Source organism: Gnatocerus cornutus, chromosome 4, assembly GCF_029298725.1.
Source record: "Gnatocerus cornutus isolate USDA-ARS CGAHR chromosome 4, icGnaCorn1.1, whole genome shotgun sequence".
Taxonomy (NCBI): Eukaryota; Metazoa; Arthropoda; class Insecta; order Coleoptera; family Tenebrionidae; genus Gnatocerus; species Gnatocerus cornutus.
Genome location: NC_142236.1, coordinates 5934847 through 5958193, shown reverse-complemented (window position 1 = coordinate 5958193; position 23347 = coordinate 5934847). Strand labels below are relative to the sequence as shown.

General features: G+C 30.1%; 1 protein-coding gene across 1 annotated transcript; it reads right to left on the bottom strand.

Annotated features, from left to right (window-relative positions):
• Positions 1–18941: 18941 nt before the first annotated feature.
• LOC148176248 (uncharacterized) lies at positions 18942–19987 on the bottom strand. The gene is made up of 2 exons (XM_088034372.1): positions 19873–19987; positions 18942–19823 (listed from the first exon to the last, which is right to left on the bottom strand). The coding sequence occupies exon 2, from the start codon at positions 19817–19819 to the stop codon at positions 18965–18967; it is 855 nt and encodes a 284-aa protein (XP_087890498.1). The 5' UTR covers positions 19820–19823; positions 19873–19987; the 3' UTR covers positions 18942–18964.
• Positions 19988–23347: the final 3360 nt, after the last annotated feature.

The following is a 23347-nucleotide window of genomic DNA, read 5'->3' as shown; positions in this document are numbered from 1 at the left end:
ATCTTTCAACCGTTGGTCTTAGTAGATCTTGTGATAAAAGAGATAAAGAATTAACAGCAAAGAATAAAAATGCATAAAGAAAATTCTTAGGCGTCTGTGCAAGTTCTTTCTTTGTGGAAAAATCGTTACCGCTGCTTAAGAATCTTCATGAAAATCTAAAAAAAACGCTAAACACTTACAAGAAACAATGATTGAAACGTTGATTGCTTTAAACACAGTAAAAAATGTTAAATAAAGCTTCAATTCTAACAAAAAATTAAATCTTAATGATTTATTTAAGGGGTACAACCAGTGTGAAATTTTGAAAAAAACGATTTTTCTTTACATATTTCGATACAAAAATTTCAAATAAATAGTTTAAATTGTTTTTGAGTTAAATTAAAATTACATAAAAATAGTTGTCCTTGATTTCATTACTATGGTGTCAACAGCTGTCAATATGCTGTCAAGCAAATTTAGTCGTTTTTTGTGTAAAACTGCTTATCCTAAAGGTTTTTGGCGAAAATTCTGATTCCGAAGAATTTGATACGGTAATTTGCACAATTCTTCTGCCCCTAATCTCAAAGAAACGTTGTAGTTGCGTGAATTTGTTGAACTTTTACTTTACCGCCCATAATAGTTCCCAAAGAGATTTACCTACTTGTCAACCAAGTGTCCAATCAGTAAGTCTGACATACCGCCCGAAAAACACGCTTGATAAATTGATAAAAATGACAAAAATGGCGTGCAAAAAATATTATAAACTACTTCAGCTATTAACTATAATAAAGTTATCTTTAAACGCGCTTTTACGAAGTTCCCCTCAGCTTAGCAATATTCGTGGTAGAAAAATGTGAGTTTTACAGTGCCAAATTGTTCAAATTTAGATTATTTTGAGTTAGATTTTTTTTATTCTTTGCAAGTGGTTTCTTTAAAAGTGATGTGATAAACCTAAAGCTATAAAAACTGTTTGGTTTTCGGGTGAAACTGAATTTACGTGTGATGACATTGTGGATTGTTCACTAGGAGGAATTTGGTTATTATTGGTCATAATTTCAGGTAACTTTTTCATTAATTCGTTTCTAATTAAAATTTCAGTTTGGTCCACAAAGCGGTCGGAAAAAGTCATCTTACGAAGCAATTGATATAAACACCATTTATTTGAAACAATAGTAGATTTTGTTATACGACAGAAAAGTGGTACTTTTTGTCGAGCAAGTAAATGCAAGAGGCCGAGGGTATGCAAAATTGCGAGAAATCAAAGCCACTTTTCGGCCAAATAACAAATACAGTGAACATTTGATATAGTCACCCTGTCTGGAAACAGTTTTTTAAAAGAGTTGCTTTTATCAAAAATGTTGATTATATCGAAATGAGTAGACAATATTTAAAAATAATATTCTGGTATAACGTATGTAAATGTAAATATTCTGATTGCATACGCTTATTGTTGATCAAGCTGTAGAACCTGACGTAAAAATTAGTTTTTTATCACACGTCGCGTCGCCAAAAAATATAATTTTTAGCAATTTTCTGGTTTTTCTAGAATCAATAGATAACTTAGTCAATTTTTAATATATTGTAAAAAAAAACTTTACAGTGACGTCATAATTTTACAAACTAACTAGAGTAAACTGCATTTTAATTCTCAAATCTCAATGCATAAAATCTAAAGTAAACACCTACATATTTTGATATATACAGTTTGTCACAAATACAAACCAACTACGCCACTGGTATAAAATGTCAATCTGACATTAATTAAAAATTTCCTAGGATAACTTTGATTCAAAATTTGGTGGTCCTGATTGGTTACAAATGGGTCGTAGTAAATATTTTCTCGGATGTTTGAAGTAAGTTGTTTTGACTAAATTCAAAGTGCCAAAATTTCAAATTTATTTTCAAACGTCAATCAGGATGACAATAAAGGGTGATTTACAATGATGGTTTTTGAATGACAAAAGCTTGTCGTTTGAATTATTTTGTCCGCAATAGTACATACAAAAAAGAAAATAAATTGGAAATCAGATAAGAACAAAAGCAAGATAGTAGGTGTAGAAAAAACGAGTATTAAAACACAAGTCCAGATTTCCAAAAAACAAACAGGGTTTGGAAGTTTTTAAAACAAGTTTTTTTTATGCTATTTTTCCTAATTTGCCGTTTAAGCGCTGTGGCAAAAAAGCTATGAACGCATCTAATGCGAAGAAAGTAAAGTTAGTAAGTATAACTAATTGTAAGACAATTTATAAATTATGTTGACACCGACAATACATCGTTATTAATCATTGAGCAGACTCATTCTAAAATAGCCTTTTTTAATATGCCATGCCTTAAAATTCTATACTTAAAACAAATTCTTATACGTTTTTTTCCAATTTGCGTTTTTAATACAACCTTTTTGACCAATTTTTTTAAGTTGCGATGGTAACAAAGCTGGTAACAGTCAATTAAGAAAACACAATTATTTTCAAAGTATCCTATAATAAGTTCCTAAGACAATTTATAAATTATGTTGACACTAACAATGCATCAATATTATTAATCCTTGAACGGGCTCAGTTCTTAATGGCCTTCGTTAACATGCCGTCTAAACTCTTCAACTTGACCTCTCCTCTTTTTCTATACATCTATAAAATTTTAGGAATTGTCCAATTTTCAGATGTTTCCAACAAAATAACACCTCGTTTATGGTGTACCGTTTTTTACACTTACTTCATCTACATTTGTTATTTCCACAACATTAACGCCAAAAAAATAACGAAAATTTTCAAGTTCATCAACTTCCTTATAAACTTCAGAAACATCGTTTCGATGACCATTTTCGCTGTAGTTTTTTACAGAAGAAGTAACAAGCTCAAGTTGGTACTCCAAAGAGTCAGAAAAACAGAATTGGTTTTGAAATCACGTGGTGTACAAAGAGATTATTGGTGGGACTTGACTATTATTATATTTCTTCTTTTGACCATCGTCGGTTTTTCGTTAAGAGACATGCATTTAAATTCAACCATGTACGTCATTTTTCCTTGCATCCTTAACACTTTTGATGCTTTTTTCTTGACTGAGATTCTTCAATACATTGGTAATAACCTAGAAACCATAAATTTTCATTTGAAAGTGATCATCAGCTCAGATTCTGCAGCAGCAGCTACAAAGCGACGAAAAACTCTTCAATTTGATATGAGACGAATCCAAATGTTATCACACTTTCAGTATAATCTGGTGATGTTAATTAACGAGGTCATTAAAGAATTTTCAATCACGATTCTTCTTGGAATGGCTCTATCTTTTAGAAACATGATAGATTCAGCGTATACGGTAACTTTCTTGGTGGCGCACGGTCAAGTGACATCCATCAGAAGCCTAAACAATCTTATGTTTATATTCTACAACATCTTCTGGTTGTATGTTCTTATTTTGAAAACCGGCAGAATTCAAGAGACCACCAATGAAGTGGAAACTTTTGCCCACGTTGTATGGAATAAACATACTAATTCTATGGTAAACCAACTGCGTGCTTTACCATTAATTTCCATCCGAACCTTGCATTGCAAACTCAACTTGGGAATCAGTGGTTTCTTCAATCTTGACTGGGCCTTCTTTCATCAGGTGATTGATTTTCCACTGTTTTAACACAAACTCATTTTTTTCTAGATGATTGCTGCTGTGGCTATGTATGTGATAATTTTGATTCAATTCCAACTGAAGGATATTTTTACTTCGCCTTCGCGATAAGAAATTTTTTTGAGTAACATAGATCCACTATATTTTTAGTGCTTTAATAAATGTGATCGTGGATTCTGAATATACCGAGCGTTGTGATTACTGCGCCCTGAAAACTGTGCTCGTTTTTCAAGATTAGCTCTAGATTATGTAATGTCTTTACAGAATGTCCCAGAACGCTCGCACTTCATTTTAATGGGAAATTATCCATCAAAATCTGAATTGATTGCCTTATCACACGCTAATTTTCATAAAGAATTTCTAAAGAATATAAATAAATAAAGAAAGCGCGAGCGTTCTGAGACACCTGTATGTATTTGGAAGTGATAGTTTAGCACGAAAATAAAAAAAAAACATTTTCTAGAGCTGCAATTTTGTAGTCTATCTAAAAAGTTGTTTTTGCACAGTCAGAGTAAAGAGTTAACCAAGCAATTTTGAAATATCGGTGCGTCACTGAAACATACTAAACCTTGCACTTGACGTCGCGTCTATCTGTGCAAACTTTGAGTCGTCGATTTGCAGGAAAAGCTTACATAGTCGGAACGGGTTTCTAGTCATAAGGGACAGCGCAAAAGTCCACAAAAATGTCTCTTTTTCGTGTGCCGCTCGAAAAATAAGAATTTTACGGGACTACATCTTTAGTTAGGTAAATCCTGATTACCCTGCGAGCCCCACGAAACACAATTTCAGCACTAAATTTAACGCGAGTGGTTTTTCTCGATTTTGATTTTTGTGACGAAGAAAACTGAAAAGGAAAATTAAATTCCGACAAGTCCAGAGAAGCCACAAAAAAGGAACACACATATTTTATGTATATTTTACGTATTTAGAAAGAAGAAATTTTTGGTTTACGTTTCAACAAATATAATGAAATAAAAAGTCATGGTCTTTAGAAAAAATGAATTCATTTTCGAACCTGATTGATACATAGTGAATTAAGAAAATATTTTTAGTTTATGTAATTTAATTCAGAATTTTGAAAACTCTTTCTCTATATTACAATTATTCAATTTTAACAGTTTTAAGAGAAATCCTGTCTTCAAATCACTACCACGAAATAAATGCAAAAAAATAACTTAAAAAACGAGCAAAATTTAAACCTAAACAAAACAGTAACAACTAAAATGAAAATTTGTGCTTTTTATTGCTTTTCATTTCTTTTTGTTTTTTATTTTCTCCCTCCAGTTATCGATGGCTTTTTCTGGATTGCGCATACACTCGGTCTTCCAATCTGGCTTCCCCTAGGTCTTTTACTTAGTGGTCCCCCTATCTAGTACTTTCTTTATCAAGGCTGGATGTGGCCATTTCAGCCTTTGTGCTCTCTCCTTCTATCTGTTCTAGAATTTTATGGTTTATAAGAGATCGGTGTTCTCCCTCTTGCGTCTGCTTTGTTTCCAATATTTTTCTCAAAATTTTGCGTTCTAGTATCCTCAGTTTCTCTTCGCTTTTCTGAGTAAGGATATAGGTTATCACCGGTCTTATTAGAGTTTTGTATATCTTTATTTTTGGCGTGCTTGCTAAGGTTCTTGTTCTTTATCAAATATTTACTTCCAGAAGATTTTGTTGCTCATTTTTGTCCTTGTTTTTTTGCGCTGATTTTAACTCATATGAATGCATTCACTTTTTTTAAGTTGTTCTCTTCGATCTTCAGTTCTGTAGTATTGCTTTTGTCTTATAGTGAGCTAAACATATATTTTGTTTTGTCTATGCTGATTCTTAAACCTCTTGTTTCTGCTTTTTTTGTTATTTTCACTAGTGCAAGTTTCCAAGTCTTTTCTATTCGTCGATATTAGGGCCAGTTCGTCCGCGTAGGCAATTTTGTGATGTAGTTTTGGTACCTTAAAAAAGACAAATTTTTATTTAGTGACCCTAAGGATATCAACCAAACCGCGTTGCCAATAGACTTGTTTTCAAAGTAAGTATAATTAAGACATTTTATAAATTATGTTGAGACTGACAATACATTAATATTATTAATCAGTGAACGGGCTCAGTCCACAATAACCTTTGTTGAAATGTCGCCTAAACTTTTCAAAACGTCTTCTCCCCTTTTGCTATACATCTATAAAATTTTAGGAATTGTCCAATTTTCAGACGTTTCCAACAACGTAACACCTCGTTTATGGTGTATCATTTCATACACGTATTTCATCTATATCTCTTATTTTCACAATATTTCCACCGAAAACAAAAACAAAGTATTGAAGTTCATCACCTTCCTTGTAAACTTTAGGAACATCGTTTCGATGACCATTTTCGCTGTAATTTTTTACAAAAGAAGCAACAAAATCAAACTGGTACTCCAAAAAGTCAGAAAAACAGATTTGTTTTTGGAATCACTTAATATAAGAAGAGATTATTGGTGGAACTTGACTGTTATTATATTTCTTTTTTTAACCATCGTCGGTTTTGGGTTGAGAGACGTGGATTTAAACACAACCATTTACGTCATTTTTCCATGCATTGTCAGCACTTTCGATGCTTTTTTCTTGACTGAGGTGCTTCAACACATTGGTATTAAACTAGAAACGATCAATTTTCATTTGAAAGTGATCATCAGCTCAGGTTCTGCAGGTTCTCTTCACTTTGATATAGAACGAGTCCAAATGTTATCACACTTTCATTACAATCTGGTGATGTTAATAAACAAAATTCTTGAAGAATTTTCAATCACGATCCTCTTTGGAATGGCTTTTTCTTTTAGAAACATGGTAGATTCAGCGTACACGATAACTTTCTTGGTAGCGCATGATCAAATTATCTCCAGCCGATGTCTAAATAATGTTATGTTCATTTTTTACAACGTCTTCTGGTTGTTTGCTCTTGTTTTCAAAACCAGCAAAATTCAAGAAACAGCCAATAAAATGAAAAGTTTTGCCCATGTTGTATGGAATAAACATGCTAATTCTCTGGTAAACCAACTGCGTGCTTTACCATTAATTTCCATCCGAACCTTGCATTGCACACTCAACTTGGGTATCAGTGGTTTCTTCAATCTTGACTGGGTCTTCTTTCATCAGGTGATTGATTTTCCACTGTTTTATCACAATCTAATTAACTTTCTAGGTGATTGCTGCTGTGGCTATGTATGTGATAATTTTAATTCAGTTCCAACTGAAGGATATTTTCACTTCACCTTCGTGATAAAAAATTATTTTGAGTAAAAGAGAAGTATGATACATATTATATTTGGTGCCTTATTAGATAAGATAGTGGATTCTGCGATCGGTTTTGTAAGATTGACTCAAGTTTTCGAAACATGTAATGCCTATAATTTGAAAATAATAGTTTATCATAAAAATAAAAAAATAATAAAAAATCTTTTTAGAGCTGCAATTTTGTAGTCTATGTAGTAAGCAAAGTCCCTAAATCTATAGGTCAGAGCCGTCCCATATGTGCAATGCGTGCCTTGCACTTGGGCGGCCACTTATTGGGGGCGGCCACATTACCGGTTTATTGAAAAATATTCAAAACAAAAAAATTAAAAAGCCCAAACAAAATAACCGTTCAAATTAAAGATATATTTCCGATTGTTTTTATTCATAGCTTTAATATGTAGGGGAAACCAGGGTAATGGGAGCCTACTAAGGGAAAATGTTGATAAAAACAACATTTGTTAACATTCTTATAATTTTTAATTACGAACTCTTACATTAATTATTTAAGTATATTTCAATCACAAATATAATAAATTACAGTCATAGGTTAAGGTCCAATAACGATTTTACAAAAAAAAGTCAATCGCTCCCATTACCCGACAGGTGCGTTTTTTGGGAAATTGGGCCATAATAATTACTCTGCCCCGAAAATTCAACTAAACATACTTTAAATGAGATCTCAGTTATTAATGCGATGAACTATGTAATTTTTTGCGAGAATTTTGATTGTTTGTTTTGCGATTTTTTAAACATTTTCAATCAAGTATAAAAAAGAAGTAAGTTAAAACTTTAACAAGTCAAAATGATATTAATAGGTCCTGATATTTTTGTAAATAAAAACTTAATAAATTATAGAGATATCACTGACTATTGCATGCTTATAAGTTAACATCCAATCAGATGTGAGATCTACCGTGGTATTAACGCGGCAAGCCTTAGCAGGGTGCTGGTGTTGTCAACCATGGTTGCATAAGCAAATTAATTTTTTGACGTTTAAAAATGAGTCGTTTTGCTAATAATTCCGCTGACGAAATTATTATTATTATTACTACTGTGTGCATGGAATAGTCGTGCAAAATACAATTCGTAGGACGAATATTCTGTGATAATTTAGACTTTTATTAGCAAACTCAATTTATGTTGCTCTTAGAAAATACCACGAGTTGCTACGCAACTCGTGGTATTTTCATAGCAACATAAATTTCGTTTAGCTAATAAATCGTCTAAATTATCACGAATATTCATCTACTCATGGTATTACTATTGATAACATAAACACTGATCAATTTAATGCAACTGTTAGTTAAAACCTTATAGTTCTCAGGTCGCGAAATATGTAATTGTGTTTATATTTTATACTTTAATTCCGATTTAATTCTTATTCTAAACCCGGCCCTGTCCCAAATTCGTTCTTGACCACTTTCGGGTACCTGAAAATGATTTACAATGGGGTTGCTGGCACTTTTAAGAACCCTCATAATCTTTGTGGTAATGAGAACTGTGTGCCATAAAAACGTTAGAAGAATTGGAACAGTATACAAAAACAAGAAAAATTATCCTCATTTGTTCTTAAAAATTCAACGAGACGAAAATTATGGTTGTTTTTCTCTTTATTACTAATAGCGGTAACTGGCAACACAATTGTTTTCAAAGCCTCCTATAATAAGTTAGTAAATAAGTATAACTAAAACAATTTAAGGAGTATAAAATTAATAATGTTGACTTTGACAATACATCAATTTTAATAATCATTAAGCGAGTTCAGTCCACAATAACCTTTGTTGACATGCCGTACAAACTTTTCAACTCAACCTCTCCTCTTTTGTTGTACATCTATAAAATTTTGGGAATTGTCCAATTTTCAGACGATTCCAACAACGTAATACCTCGTTTATGGTGTACCATTTCTTACACATACCACATGTACATCTGTTATTTCCACAATATTACCACTAAAAGAAGCACAAAACTTTTCAACGTCACCAACTTCTTTGTAAACATCAGGAACATCGTTTCAATGACGATGTTCGCTGTAGTTTTTTACAAAAGAAGCAACAAGGTCAAGTTGGTACTCCAAACAGTCAGAAAAACGGAATTGGATTTGAAATCACTTGGTGTAAGAAAAGATTATTGGTGGAACTTGACTGTTATAGTATTTCTTTTTTTAACAATCGTCGGTTTTGCGTTTAGAGACGTGCATATAAACACAACCATTTACTACATGTTTCCGTGCATTGTAAGTACTTTTGATGCTTTCTTCTTGACTGATGTGCTTCACCACATTTGCGATAAAGTGGAAACGATTAATGTTCATTTGAAAGTGATCATCAGCTCAGATTCTGCAGCAGCAGCAACAACGCGAAAGAAAACTCTTCATTTTGATATGAGACAAGTCGAAATGTTATCACACTTTCATTATGACTTGGTGATGTCAATAAACGAAATCCTTGAAGAATTTTCAATCACAATCCTCATTGGAACGGCTTTATCTTTCCTTAACATGATAGATTCAGCGTACACGCTAACTTTCTTGGTGGCGCATGGTCAAGTTATATCCATCAGAGGCCTAAGTAATCTTATGTTTATTATGTACAGCATCTTTTGGTTGTATGTTCTTATTTTTAAAACCAGCAAAATTCAAGAGACAGTCAATGCATTAGAAAGTTTTGCCCATGTTTTATGGAATAAACATGCTAACTCTATGCTAAACCAACTGCGTGCTTTACTACTAATTTCCGTACGAATGATGCATTGTAAGCTCAAGTTGGACGTCAGTGGTTTCTTCAATCTTGATTGGGCCTTCTTTCATCAGGTGATTTTTGACTGTTTTATCAAGAACTAATTTTTTTTCTAGATGATAGCTGCTGCTACTATGTATGTGATAATTTTGATTCAGTTCCAACTGAAGGATATTTTCGGATAGTGATGAGAGATTTTTTTGAGTAACAGTGTATTGCTTCTTTTATACTATAAGTTTCTAACTTTACACGATTTAGTCAAACATGTCATTTTCCACCATTCTCCATGTTATAGAGTCTGAAATACCAGAATTACATTTTTTTTTGAAAATTTAGTTTGTAGTGAGAGTAAACAATCTTTGTAATCTTTGTAATCTTTGTCTCTTAGTTACAATTTTGAAATTACATAGTTTCTAAGCTTACAAACTCGATCATTTTTTACAAATTTCCTTCCTGAAACATTCGAGTACAAATTTTATTGATTTTTTTTAAATTTTTTGATTGTCATGAAAACTATCAGATCTAAAATTTTTTACTTTTGGGCTATACTTTTGAAATTTAGCACAAGTTCTAAGTAAATGAAGACGATCGTTTACCACCAATCTCCATGTTATTTTATACAAATATCCAAATAAAAACGTACGAAATGTACATATTTTAATACAAATTTTAGATTTTTTGTTCATCATTAAAACAGAAAAATGTAAAATTGGCCTGTTTTGGGCTATAATTTTAAAAATTTGCCTTTTTTTAGCTGTAACATAGCTCAACAAAAAAATTATTTTTTTTGTTGCCCTGAATATCTCTGCGGATTTCTATGTTTTCAAGACCATAGTTTTCGAATACATATATTCTTGAAAGTACTGAATTGGCTCTGGTTTTTATGATTTTGGCGTATTTTATATTTTATATTTTAATAATTTAGACTTTGAGTCGGCTCTTCAGAACACGAATTATAATAAACTGTTCATTATTATGTTAAAATTCGCTTTTGTGCACGCCACGTGACCAACAACAAAAGTTGGAATGCTTCAAGATTTTCAGTAAATAAGGGCATAAAAAATATAAAAGACGCGCTTATAAAATGCGTTTCATAAAAATTTAACATAAGTTTTATAATTTTTTTTGAAAATCTTTTTCAACTTCTATGTTACATTAATTATCCATTCAAACGAAACAATTTGTAATAATTTCCAAAAAAAAAATATTTGAGAATATACCTGCTATTTCTTTCTCAATTTTACAGATTTTTAGTAAAATATGAAAATCAAGATTGAAGAGCCAATTTTCCAAAACTATTCATAGTTTTGTGAATTGTTGGCATAGAAGTATTCGAAACCACTCTTACATCAAGGGCAACAAAATCACTGTTGACCAGTGAAACTCTGTAATTTCGCACAATTTCTGAGCAAATAAAATTGATACATCATTAAAACAACCCGATGTACAAATTCTCTTATTATTTTTTTAAGATTTCCAATTAGCTATAAAAGTAAAAAAGCTATTCCAGAAATGTGCAAAAAACTGACTTCTCCATTATTTCCACACAAAATTCTGTCCTTCCAATTAACTCTTTCAAAACACCCATTTCCAATTCCATTTCACCCTTTTAATCCCCCAATTACCCACTTAACGCACTTTCCATTCACCTTGAAATCTCCCCCAAAAACAACCCTATAAATGCCGAAACTCGCCACTTCCCCCACAAGAAAATGTTCCTAAAATGGACGCAAATCCTCGCTCTAAACTCAGCAACTACCCCAAGAAAATTCAGCAAAATTTCCATCTTCCACACTCTGGCTCTAACTGTAATTTTCGTGGTGATCATGTTCTTTCGTCTAACTGAAAACTCGAAAACTGAAAACTACAATTCAATGAACGCTGCCGTGCTCACACTCCAGCTCGCCACTTACATCTTCACTTTCTTCGCCTACATCCTCTCGAACTGGTTCCAATCGAAGAAGTTCGTCCAAGCAATGAAGAACTTGGTTTTATTTGACGAGAACTTGGCACGAATGGGAGAAAGAATAAACAAGAAGAGAGTGAATCGCACGTTTTTCTTGACCTTCTTCTTCGCTTTGTTGGTGTTTTTCTTTGTTGTGACCATCGACTACTGTTTATCCGTGGAGATTTTTTTGGCGGAGTCTCCAGTGCATTGGTTCTCTCACTATATTCCTGTCGATGCAAATTTCTTTTCTTCTTATTTTATTGTAATCTGTTTGTACTTCTTGTTTCTTCGTTTCTCACTTCTGGTGACACTTTTTAAAAAGTATTTGGCACGGGTCTACTTCGTTTCCGGTCACGCCGAAGTAAAAAATTACGTCACTTCTTTCATGAGTTTGGTCAGTGTTACCAACATGCTAATCCCTCAGTTTTCTTTAAGAATTTGTGCTCTTTTCGTCCTGTCAGCAGTCACGATCACCAATAATATCTTCTTGGTGGCGAAAGCAAACTTCGATGCTTATCAACGCTTGATATTGATAAATTTGATATGTCTCCACGCACTTGAACTGATTTTGGTGATTTCATCTCATTATCAACTCCAAAAGAAGGTTTTTCCACCAATTCTAGACATTCTAATTCTTCCAACTGTGTTTCAGATCAACGAAATCCACGACTGTGTCTCAGAAATTGTCATAAAAGAAATTGAGTTCCATGGCTGCACCAACGAGATCATCGGATGCTATCTTCTCGCCCAAGGAACTAAATTTGATGCTCAAGTCTTCGGGATGTTCACTGTGAATCCAACGACGCTACTTAGTGTGAGTCGTGGAAAAAATTCTATACGCAACTCAACTAAAACAGAGTTCTTTTGCAGATTATAGCGTGGATTGGTTCTTATTTGATTATAATGGTTCAGTTTTCGCCCAATCAAATCAATTCAAACAGTTTTGGAGGGGTCCGTGTAAAACACTCTGTATAATTTTTTGGGTATTACGTCACGCTTTTTTGTGTGTTTTTGTTGTTTTTAATAAAGAACAGTTATGCAGGTATGTACAGGATGATCCACGATTAGCTTATTCGATATTTTTTCAAAAAAAAATAACTTGAATACTTAAAATAGAACACCTTATATGTATATTATTGCATTTTTGGATTTTAAACCAAAGTTAAGAATCACTCGAGAAAAATGAATACCTAAATTGTACCATTTCAGAGATTTACACAACAAAAGTGGAAATTTAGAGAAAAAATTAATTAACATTGAGGGCTAGTTTTAATACTCAAGCAACAAAATTTGAAGTTGTTTTTTAAGTGTGCCGAATTATAAAATTTTAGAGCAAGAATAACAAACTCTAGAAATTTTTCTTTTTAAGATGAACCAATGTTTTCAAAATTTATGTAAGTTCTGAATTTTTGTAACTTCGGACGTTTCAAGGTTAGGGTGACAAAATTTAGAGCAATAACTAATTTAGAGTTGTTTTCTAAACGTGCTGAATTACAAAATTCATTGTAAAAACAAATGATTCTAGAAATTTTTCTTTAAAAAGTAACATTTTCAAAATTTCTGTAGTAAATTTTTGTAACTAGTGGTTTTAACGCTAAAGCAATAAAATTTAAAAAAATAAATAATATTTTGAGTTGTTTTTTAAATGAGCCAAATTACAAAATCCTAGGATGAAAATGACAGATTCTAGAAATTTGTATTTTCAAAATGAACAAATATTGTCAAAAGTTCTGTATTAAATTTTTGTAACTTTGGTGGTTTTAACGCCGGAGCAACAAAATTTAAAGAGATCACTAATTTTGAGGTGCTTTTTAAGTGTGCCGCATTACAAAATTCTAAAGTAAAAATGAGAGATTTTATAAATTTTTATTTTCAAAATGAAGAAAAATTGTCAAAATTTCCGTATAAAATGTTTGTAACTTTCGTGGTTTTAACTACAAATTAATTTACAAAATTCTGGAGCAAACCTGACAGATTCTAGAAATTTTTCTTTAAAAAATTAAAAAAAAATTTCAAAATTTCTGTAGTAAATTTTTGTAACAAGTGGTTTTAACGCTAGAGAAATAAAATTTTAAAAATAAATAAAATTTTGAGTTCTTTTTTTAATGAGCAAATTACAAAAGTCTAGAGTGAAAATGACAGATTCCAGATATTTGTATTTTGAAAATAAACAAATATTGTCAAAATTTTCGTATAAAATTTTTGAACTTTCGTGGTTTTAACGATAGAGCAACAACATTTAGAAAGATTAAAAATTTTAAACTGTTTTTAAGCTTGTCAATTTACAAAATTCTGGAGCAAACCTGACAGATTTTAGAAATTCTTCTTTAGAATTTTCAAAATTTTTGTTTAAAGTTTTTGTAACTAGTGGTGTTAACGCTAGAGCAATGAAATTTAAAAAATAAATAAACTTTGGAGTTAATTTTTAAGTGAGCCAAATTACAAAATTCTAGAGTGAAAATGACAAATTCTATAAATTTGTATTTTAAAAATAAACAAATCTTGTCAAAATGTCTGTATTAAATATTTCTAACATTGGTAGTTTTAACGCTGGAGCAACAAAACTTAAAGAGATTACTAATTTTGAGATGCTTTTTAAGTGTGCCGTATTACAAAATTCTAGAAAGAAAATGACAGATTCAAGAAATTTTTATTTTCAAAATGAAGAAAAATTGTCAAAATTTCCGTATAAAATTTTTGTAAATTTCGTGATTTTAACGATAAAGCAACAACATTTAGAAAAACTAGAAATTTTAAGCTGTTTTTAAGCTTGTCAATTTACAAAATTCTGGAGCAAACCTGACAAATCCTAGTAATTTTTTTTTAGAAAATAAACAAAATTTTCAAAATTTGTGTATAAAGTTTTTGTAACTAGTGGTTTTAACGCTAGGGCAATAAAATTTAAAAAATAAATAAATTATGGAGTTATTTTTTAAGTGAGCCAAATTACAAAATTCTAGAGTGAAAATGACAAATTCTATAAATTTGTATTTTAAAAATAAACAAATCTTGTAAAAATGTCTATCAAATATTTCTAACATTGGTAGTTTTAACGCTGGAGCAACAGAATTTAAAGAGATTACTAATTTTGAGATGCTTTTTAAGTGTGCCGTATTACAAAATTCTAGAGAGAAAATGACAAATTCAAGAAATTTTTTTTTCAAAATGAAGAAAAATTGTCAAAATTTCCGTATAGAATTTTTGGAACTTCGGTGGTTTTAACGATAGAGCCACAAAATTTAAAGAGAATAATAATTTTGAGCTCTATATTAAGTGTGCCGAATTACAAAATTCTAGAACAAAACTGACAGATCCCAGAATTTTCAAAATTTCTGTATTCTGCAATTTTTGTAACATTTCCGCAAAGATTGCGGAGATTATTTGTTGGTGTGCCGAAGTACAAAACCGACAGATTTTAGAAACTTTTACTGCATTTCCAAGTGTAGCTATTCAGAGTTGAGAACACTCTTTTTTCTACAAATAAATAATCAAAAAATACAATACTTCGTTTAACTTTTTTTTTGTAATTACATAAATTAACACTATAATTATTGAAAAAACACTTTTCCAACGACTCTCAATTTACGAAATAATAAAAATGTCCTTCAGTTGAAACTGAATCAAAACTATCACATACATAGCAACAGCAGCAATAATCTAGAAAAAAATTAGTTCGTGGTTAAAACAGTTATAAATTACCTGATGAAAAAAAGCCCAATCAAGATTAAAGAACCCACTGACATCCAAGTTGAGTTTACAATGCAACATTCGTATTGAAACTAATGGTAAAGAGCGTAGCTGCTTGCCCATGGAATTGACACGCTGATTCCATAGAACGTAAGCAAAAGCTCTCACTTCATTGGTCGTTTCTTGAATTCTACTGCTTTTGAAAACAAAAGCATACAACCTGAAGATAGTGAAGGAAACAAAAATAACATTATTTAGGCCCCTGATGGATATAACTTGTCGATGCGCCACCAAGAAAGTTATCGTGTACGCTCCGTCTACCATATGTATGAAAGATAAAGCCATGCCAAAGAGAATCGTGATTGAAAATTCTTCCAAAATCTCGTTTATTAACATCACTAGATTATAATAAAAGTGTGATAACATTTGAACTCTTCTCATATCAAAATGAAGATTTTTCCTTCGCGTTGTAGCTACTTTTGCAGAGTCTGAGCCGACGATCAGTTTCAAATGAAAATTGATCGTTTCTATTTCATCACTAATGTGGTGCAGCACCTCTATTAAGAAGAAAGTATCCAAACTACTTACAAAACAAGGAAACATGGTGTAAATGGCGGAGTTTAAATGTAAGTCTCTGAACACAAAACAGAGGACATTGAAAAAAAGAAATACAATAACAGTCAAGTCCCACCAATAATCTCTTTTTACACCACGTGATTTCAAAAACAATTCTGTTTTTCTGACTCTTTGAAGTACCAACTTAACTTTGTCGGTTCTTCTGTAAAAAACTACAGCAAAAATGATCATAGAAACGATGTTGCTGGAGTTTATAATGAAGTTCACAAAGTCGAAATCTTTCGTTTTTGTTTGGGTGGTAACATTGTGGAAATAACAGATGTAGATGAAGTACGTGTAAGAAATGGTACACCATAAACGAGGCGTTACGTTGTTAGAAACGTCTGAAAATTGGACGATTCCTAAAAGTTTATAGATGTATAGCAATAAAGGAGAAATCGAGTTGAATAGTTTGGATGGCATGGTAATGAAAAGACTGAAGTTAGATTAAATAATAGGTATTGATTGAGCTATGTTTAAATGCAAACGTCATCGTCAGTGTCAACATAATTTACAAATTGCTTATTTGTATCTTTTCTCCTTCAGCTGAGTATTTTTACTTATTTCACTTACTTATTATCGGTACGATCTTTGTTTTATATTTTTTACATTATATTTTTTTGTGCATTGATTGTTATTTTGGTTTTCTTTCTCCTTTTTTGACATTAATGGTGTTCCCACATTTCGTTTTTTATCCAGGATTACTCCTACTATTTTTTCTGTAATTCTTCTGTATCCATTTATTTTTTTTCTCTACTGTATTCCTATTTTATTTTCATACCCCAAATTGTCAAATTTCAGATTTAACGACAAATATGTAAAAACTTAATATTTTTCGACCTCGATTACAAAATATTCTTCTTTTTTTATGTTTATCAGCTCAGACTTTATATTATAATTCAACAAAAATAAATCAGTCGCCTAAATGCAAAACCCGACTTTGTGACTAATTATTTTTTGACAGATTTTGAAGACGTTTACCTTCGTAATTTATAAGCTTTTCACTACACACTGACAAAATTTTATCTTCCAACATTTAAAAGTAAAAGCGCTAAAAAATTTTTCTATTGCTCGAAAAATTATGGCTGAATCCAGATGTCGGGTTTAGCATTTAAGCGACTCAAATACAAAATTCTAATGAGACAACAATATCTAAAAAATTCTAAAAAATTTCGAATTTGTTACAATTAATAACCAAGTCGAAAGTTATAAAACCTTCAAATTTTATTATATTGAGAATAATGTCAAAAATTTACTGTTTTAGGATTAAAACAGCCATACCTAGTTACAGAATTGAATAAAAAATATGTAATTTACATTTTTAGTTCGTCTTCAAAAGAAAAATTTATAAACATTTAAGCCAAAAATTGTAAAATCTTCAAAATTCACAGTTTTGGATATAAAAATGTCAAAATTACTAAAAATCGTAGAAAATTTTGAAAAGTTCGTTTCGTTTCAATGTGAAATTTTCTAAAGATTAAATAATAAAACAAATAAAATAGAAATAAATCTAAATAAATCGAAAATAATTGAACTTAAAATTAAAACTGCAAAAGTTACGAAATTTAATAAAAAGTGGTATAAATTTTTGATTTACATTTACAATCAATAAAAATAAAATTTGGTTTTTTATTCTAAAATTTTTTAATTTATTATGGTAATTAATAAAATCAAATCTAAAAGATTAAAACTACAAATTTCACTGTTTTAAGAATAAAAATGTTAAAAATTATTGAAATTTGTAGAACATTTTAAAAAGTGAAATTTTTTAAAGTTGATAAATAAATAGTTACACCTCATAATTTAACTGTTTTAGAATTAAAATGGCTAAAGTTACAAATTTTGTACAACCTGAAAATATCAGTTTTTTGAATAAAAATGTTAAAATTATTGAAATTCGTAAAGCATTAAAAAAAATACTCCAATTAAATGTGAAACATTCTAAAAAGTGTTTTTAGTGTAAAATTTTAAAAAGTGAGAAATTATAGTCAAACCTCAAAATTTAACTGTTTCAGGATTAATAAGTTTCAAAATTTAATAAAAAGTGGAGCAAATTTTTGGTTCGTCTTCAAAAAACAAAATTCTCAAAAATTTAGACTTGAACAACAATAAAGTGGAAAACAGTAAAATTTACTATTTTGAAAATAAAAATGTTAAAATTTACAAAAAGTCGTAGAAAATTTTGAAAAGGTTTGGTTTGTTTCAATGCAAATTTTTCGCCTAAAAGTTTGGAATCTAGCAAAATTGATAAACAAGCCAAAAATTGTTAAACCTAAAAATTTTACTGTTTCTGATTTTTTTCTGAAATTTGATAAAAAGTGTATACCTACATTTTTTAGTCGTTTTAAAAATGAAAATTTCTGAAAATTATATTTTTCAATTTCGTTCAATTTTTTTTAATTTGTTACAGTTGATAATCAAGTTCTTTCGACTAGTAAAACCTGCAAATTTTACTGTTTTGGTGATTAAAACTACAAAATTACAAAAATTCATTAAAAAATTTGAAAATTTTTCGTTCATTTCTACAGAACTTGTGACCCAGAGAAAAAAGGCTTATGGGTACAACAATTCTAAACCAAAATTTCGAAACAAAAATTTTTTAGCTCAAAAATGATCGAGTTAAGACAAAAAAAACGTAGCCAATCCTGAAGCAAAACAGCTCTATAAGTCATGAGTTCTGGAACACCTGTACATAAAATATAAAAAAAAAAATTAATTTCTTACATGTGTTTATTATTATCAAGACTAATTTTCAAATTGTTTTGGAACTTAATGTGTCAAAATTTCAAAAATGTATAGAAATTTTCCAAAAATGTTGATTCTTTTGTGACCAGATTAAAGTTACAGTTGGTTTTATAGTAACTATGCCTGCTACGAAAATCATTCCAAATTTTGATGAAGAATTTCCCATCACTATTGAAAAGAAAAGTTTTCAGTACTTAATTTAAATGAGTTTTAACTTTAATTAATTTGAAAAAAAATCGCAAATAATAAATTTCCAAAGTCTCGAAATAAAATAACACTGCAGTTTTTGTATGTTTATTTTTTATCATTTTGGCAATAATATTTTTGACGTAAAAACTTAAAACAATAACGTGTTTGAAAACATGTTAGTTTATTTAGTCTATACTAAGATTGTTACTTTCATCAGAAGTACGAATTTCGCTCTGACCACCAAACAAAAATTTGAATTTAGACTGGAAACTTAAATCATAAAAGTATAATATTACTGTTAATACAACAGAATGAGAGTACCCTAAGCAGACAACAAAGACAATAAAATCATGACTGAATTTCATTTGATTAAAGAACCTCACTAAATCCACAATATTATTAGGTAACCAACATACAAAGTGCGACAACAATAAAATTAGAACTAAATTTGACCTCTTCCTTGAGACACCTCTTTTCATCCCGTATCTAAAAATAAGTACCAGGACCACAAAAGCGATATAAATCAACCAAATGGTTTTTATCAAAGTGTGAGAAATGTTTAAGACACAATCGAAACAAATATATACAGAGAGAACTGTAATAACCGACCACACTAGAATTATTTCTAATTTGTAGTAATTCCGTACCTTCATTGACAGATCCTCAGATACATAAAGAACACACCAATCAACAGTTTGTCCCACGATAAACATAAAATTTCCGGAAAATGTCACAAGAATTGCAATGAACCAAATACAAGCTAGTTTAATCTCAACTTGAGTAACATCAGTGAAAAAAATAAAATTCGTTGGTGATAGTGCTAGATGTAGCACGTTGCAGATCCTCCAGTGGAAAAGGAACCAGTTGCTAACAGTTTGCAGTTCTTTGAATTTTGCGATCAAATATACCAATAAAATGTCTGCAAAAATTGATGAAAAAGTTACAATAATTGTTGGAATAACGATGAAATTTGACGGAGGTTTGGGCTGTTGATAAGTTACGTTGACACGTTCTGGGACCATGAAATCGTCGAGGTCCATTTTTCTACAAATAAATGACAATTTGGTAAAATTTTGAATAAAATTGTACGTACCGTGGAATTTGTTGGCTTGAAAGACACAATATGAGTTTCAGAATGAGAGAAATTGTAAGGTCACTTGAATTAACCACTTAAGTAGAGAATACGGTGGCGTTGTTATGACATTATATACAACAAGAAGAAATAATTGTGTTGCAGTTAAATGTAAGCGTCGTGGGTGACGGATACTTTTGATAAATCTCAAAAATCTAGACATTAAAACGTTATAGGAAACTTCTATGACTATCAAATTTCCAGGACCAAACACAGTAACGATAATTGGAACATTATAGACCGATTTATCAAAGTATTTTTTTATTTATTATTTTTATTCGAACTTTAAAAACCAAAACTTCAATTTAAAAATGTTAACATTCTAATTCAAAATATATCAAATTTACGAATTTATTTTTCAAAATTTCCAAAACCCGTTAAGCACGTGTCTTCATTAGTACTGTGAGCTTTCTGGTTTGATTTGTCTTTTGAAAACCGAAAAGTAAAATTTTTGAATCAATTAAAAAAAAGACAAACCTTGATTCATTGACAAATCAAAATTTCTAATAGTAATTTGAGAAATAAAGTTATTAATTACCTAATTTGAAGTTTAAAAAAGAGTAATGAACTGTGGTTTAATAATTTTTGTTTATTTCAAAAGTTTTAGGTTAAAAAATGTTTCAAAACCTCTTATTGACAAACTAAAGAAAAATTTTGAATGTAACAACTTACCCAAATTCTAAAGTTATAATCCACAAAATACTTTATTTATATATTTATTTTTAAAATCTAAAAATTTAGGTTACTTAAAAATAAACATTTTCAAAACTTGTCATAATTTCCAATAATTCTGAAATTTGATGAGTTCATAAAGTGAGTTGCACCTAATAACATTTCTTTATTTCAAGTTTGTAAACTAATGAATTGATAAGGTATAACGATGTTTAAAAAAAAATAAAAATAGTGCATTTATAAACAAATTTTTCTAAAATCTATTCAGTTTAATCAATAACTTTGTAATCTAACAAGCTAAAGACAGAAGTTGCACATGATAACCTCCGCAAAATGTTTATACTCCAAAAATAAATCTTCAAAAATGTTTTTCTTATTTTTAAAAAATCAAAATTTCCAATATTTATTACGTCTTTTCAATAGTATTGTAATTTTCTAAGTAAAGCTATTTATTCCCAATTTTTAAGTTTATTGACCAACAAAACTAATTTATATATTTTTTTTAATTTCAAAAATTTTAAGTTGAAAGATAAAACTTTCCAAAACTTGTTCTACATATTTCCATTCCACTAAAACTCAAGCCAGAAAACATCGATAATTATCGAAAAATCGTCGTTTTGCATCAAAATATGCGATATCTCTAAGAATTTTAATGATTTTGTGCAAATTTCTGTTGTAGATTTCGAGCCTTTCTTTGCGAATTCAAGCCAGAAAACAACAAAAATCAGCGAGAAATCGTCGTTTTGCATCGAATATGCGGATTTCTCTAAGAATTTGGATGATTTCGTGCAGATTTCTGCTGTTTTCTTGCAATTCAATCGCTAAATCTTGATAAAAAGTGATGGTTTTGTAGATTTTGTGCCTTTCTTTGCAAACTCAAGCCAAAAAACAACGAAAATCAGCGAGAAATCGTCGTTTTACATCAAAATATGCAGATTTTTCTAAGAATTTTGATGATTTCGTGCAGATTTCTGCAGTTTTCTTGCAATTTAGCCATTAAATCTTGATAAAAAATAATGGTTTTGTAGATTTCGAGCTCTTCTTTGCAAATTCAAGCCAGAAAACATCGATAATCATCGAAAAATCTTCGTTTTGCATCAAAATATGCAGATATCTCTAAGAATTTTGATGATTTTGTGCAAATTTCTGCTGTTTTCTTAAAATTCAGTCGTTGAATCTTGATTAAATGTAATGGTTTTGTAGATTTCGAGCCTTTCTTTGCGAATTCAAGCCAGAAAACAACGAAAATCAGCGAAAAATCGTCGTTTTGCATCGAAATATGCGGATTTCTCTATGAATTTTGATGATTTCGTGCAGATTTCTGCTGTTTTCTTGCAATTCAGTTGTTAAATCTTGATAAAAAGTCATAATTTTGTAGATTTCGAGCCTTTATTTGCGAATTCAAGCCAGAAAACAACGAAAATCAGCGAAAAATCGTCGTTTTGCATCGAAATATGCGGATTTCTCTATGAATTTTGATGATTTCGTGCAGATTTCTGCTGTTTTCTTGCAATTCAGTTGTTAAATCTTGATAAAAAGTCATAATTTTGTAGATTTCGAGCTCTTCTTTGCGAATTCAAGCCAGAAAACACCGAAAATCAGCGAGAAATCCTCGTGCACAAAACAACTAATTTTTGAATTTATTTTCAATCTTACAAATTTGTTTAGTGAGTTGCCGTTAATAAAGTTTTCTTATTTCAAATTTGTAGATCAATAAACTGAGTTTTAACAGACGGTGTTTTTCAAAAATTAGAAAATTTTGCATTTTTCGGTAAACAAAATGTTTTAAAATCTATTACTCAATAATTTTGCAGTTTAAGTAGCTAAACACAGAAGTAAAATGTATAGTAACTTCTGCAAATTTCTTGCTTATAACCCAAAAATGAATTTTTAAAAATGTTTGTTTCTAAAAGAACCAAATTCAATTCTGATTCATGCTCGCACAAATTGAAACATTCAAAAACTTTGTAACTTGATTCTAAACTTTAAAGTTATGACCCAAAAAATAATTACGCACTTTTTATATTTTTGAAAAAATTGGTTCTACAAAAAACAAAAATTGACAAAGCTTGCTGTCTTTTTAATAATTTTGTAATTTTAGAGAATATTGACAAACTTGGAAAATCAAAAAAACAATTAGAAATTCCTAAAAAATCTACAGAAAACATAGAGCTTAAGAAAAACAAAATTCGGAATGAAAAGTCCAATGAGCATAACGTTAATAACGAAAAAAAACAAAACTTTTCAATTAAAATTAACTTTATTAGGAAAATAAAAGATTTAGATAAAAACAAAGATTTGCGTAAAAACAAAGATTTGCAATGATGCAGAGAATAAGAAGTGGCAAAATTGTTAATTTTATTCTTGTTCGATACTAAATTTTATTTCATTGATTTTATTATTAACAATTTAGACAAATAATTAAATAAACAAACTAGAATACTCCAACAAAAACAAAAAAAAATGTTGAATTTTACTAAAACTTTAACCAGGTCACCGTCAACTGCGATGACAACGGCAAAAGTTTCGAATTCAATTAATTTAATTTAACTGTACATATTTAAATAGTAAAAGAATAACTACGTCAACAATAAAATAATAATGTCAGTGCTTAACTAAATGCGGTCAGCACCAGGCAAAATCCAGAAAAAGTCAGTTTTTAATTTATAATCAAATTTGAAAATTAAACACTAAAATGCATGGTAAGTCAATTTGTCAACACATCACTCGCATTTCCGATCATTTTTTAGACCACCCTTTTCTT

Coding starts and splice junctions, on each gene's coding strand:
- LOC148176248 (XM_088034372.1), bottom strand. CDS start 19,819: ATGGACCTCGACGATTTCATGGTCCCAGAACGTGTCAACGTAACTTAT.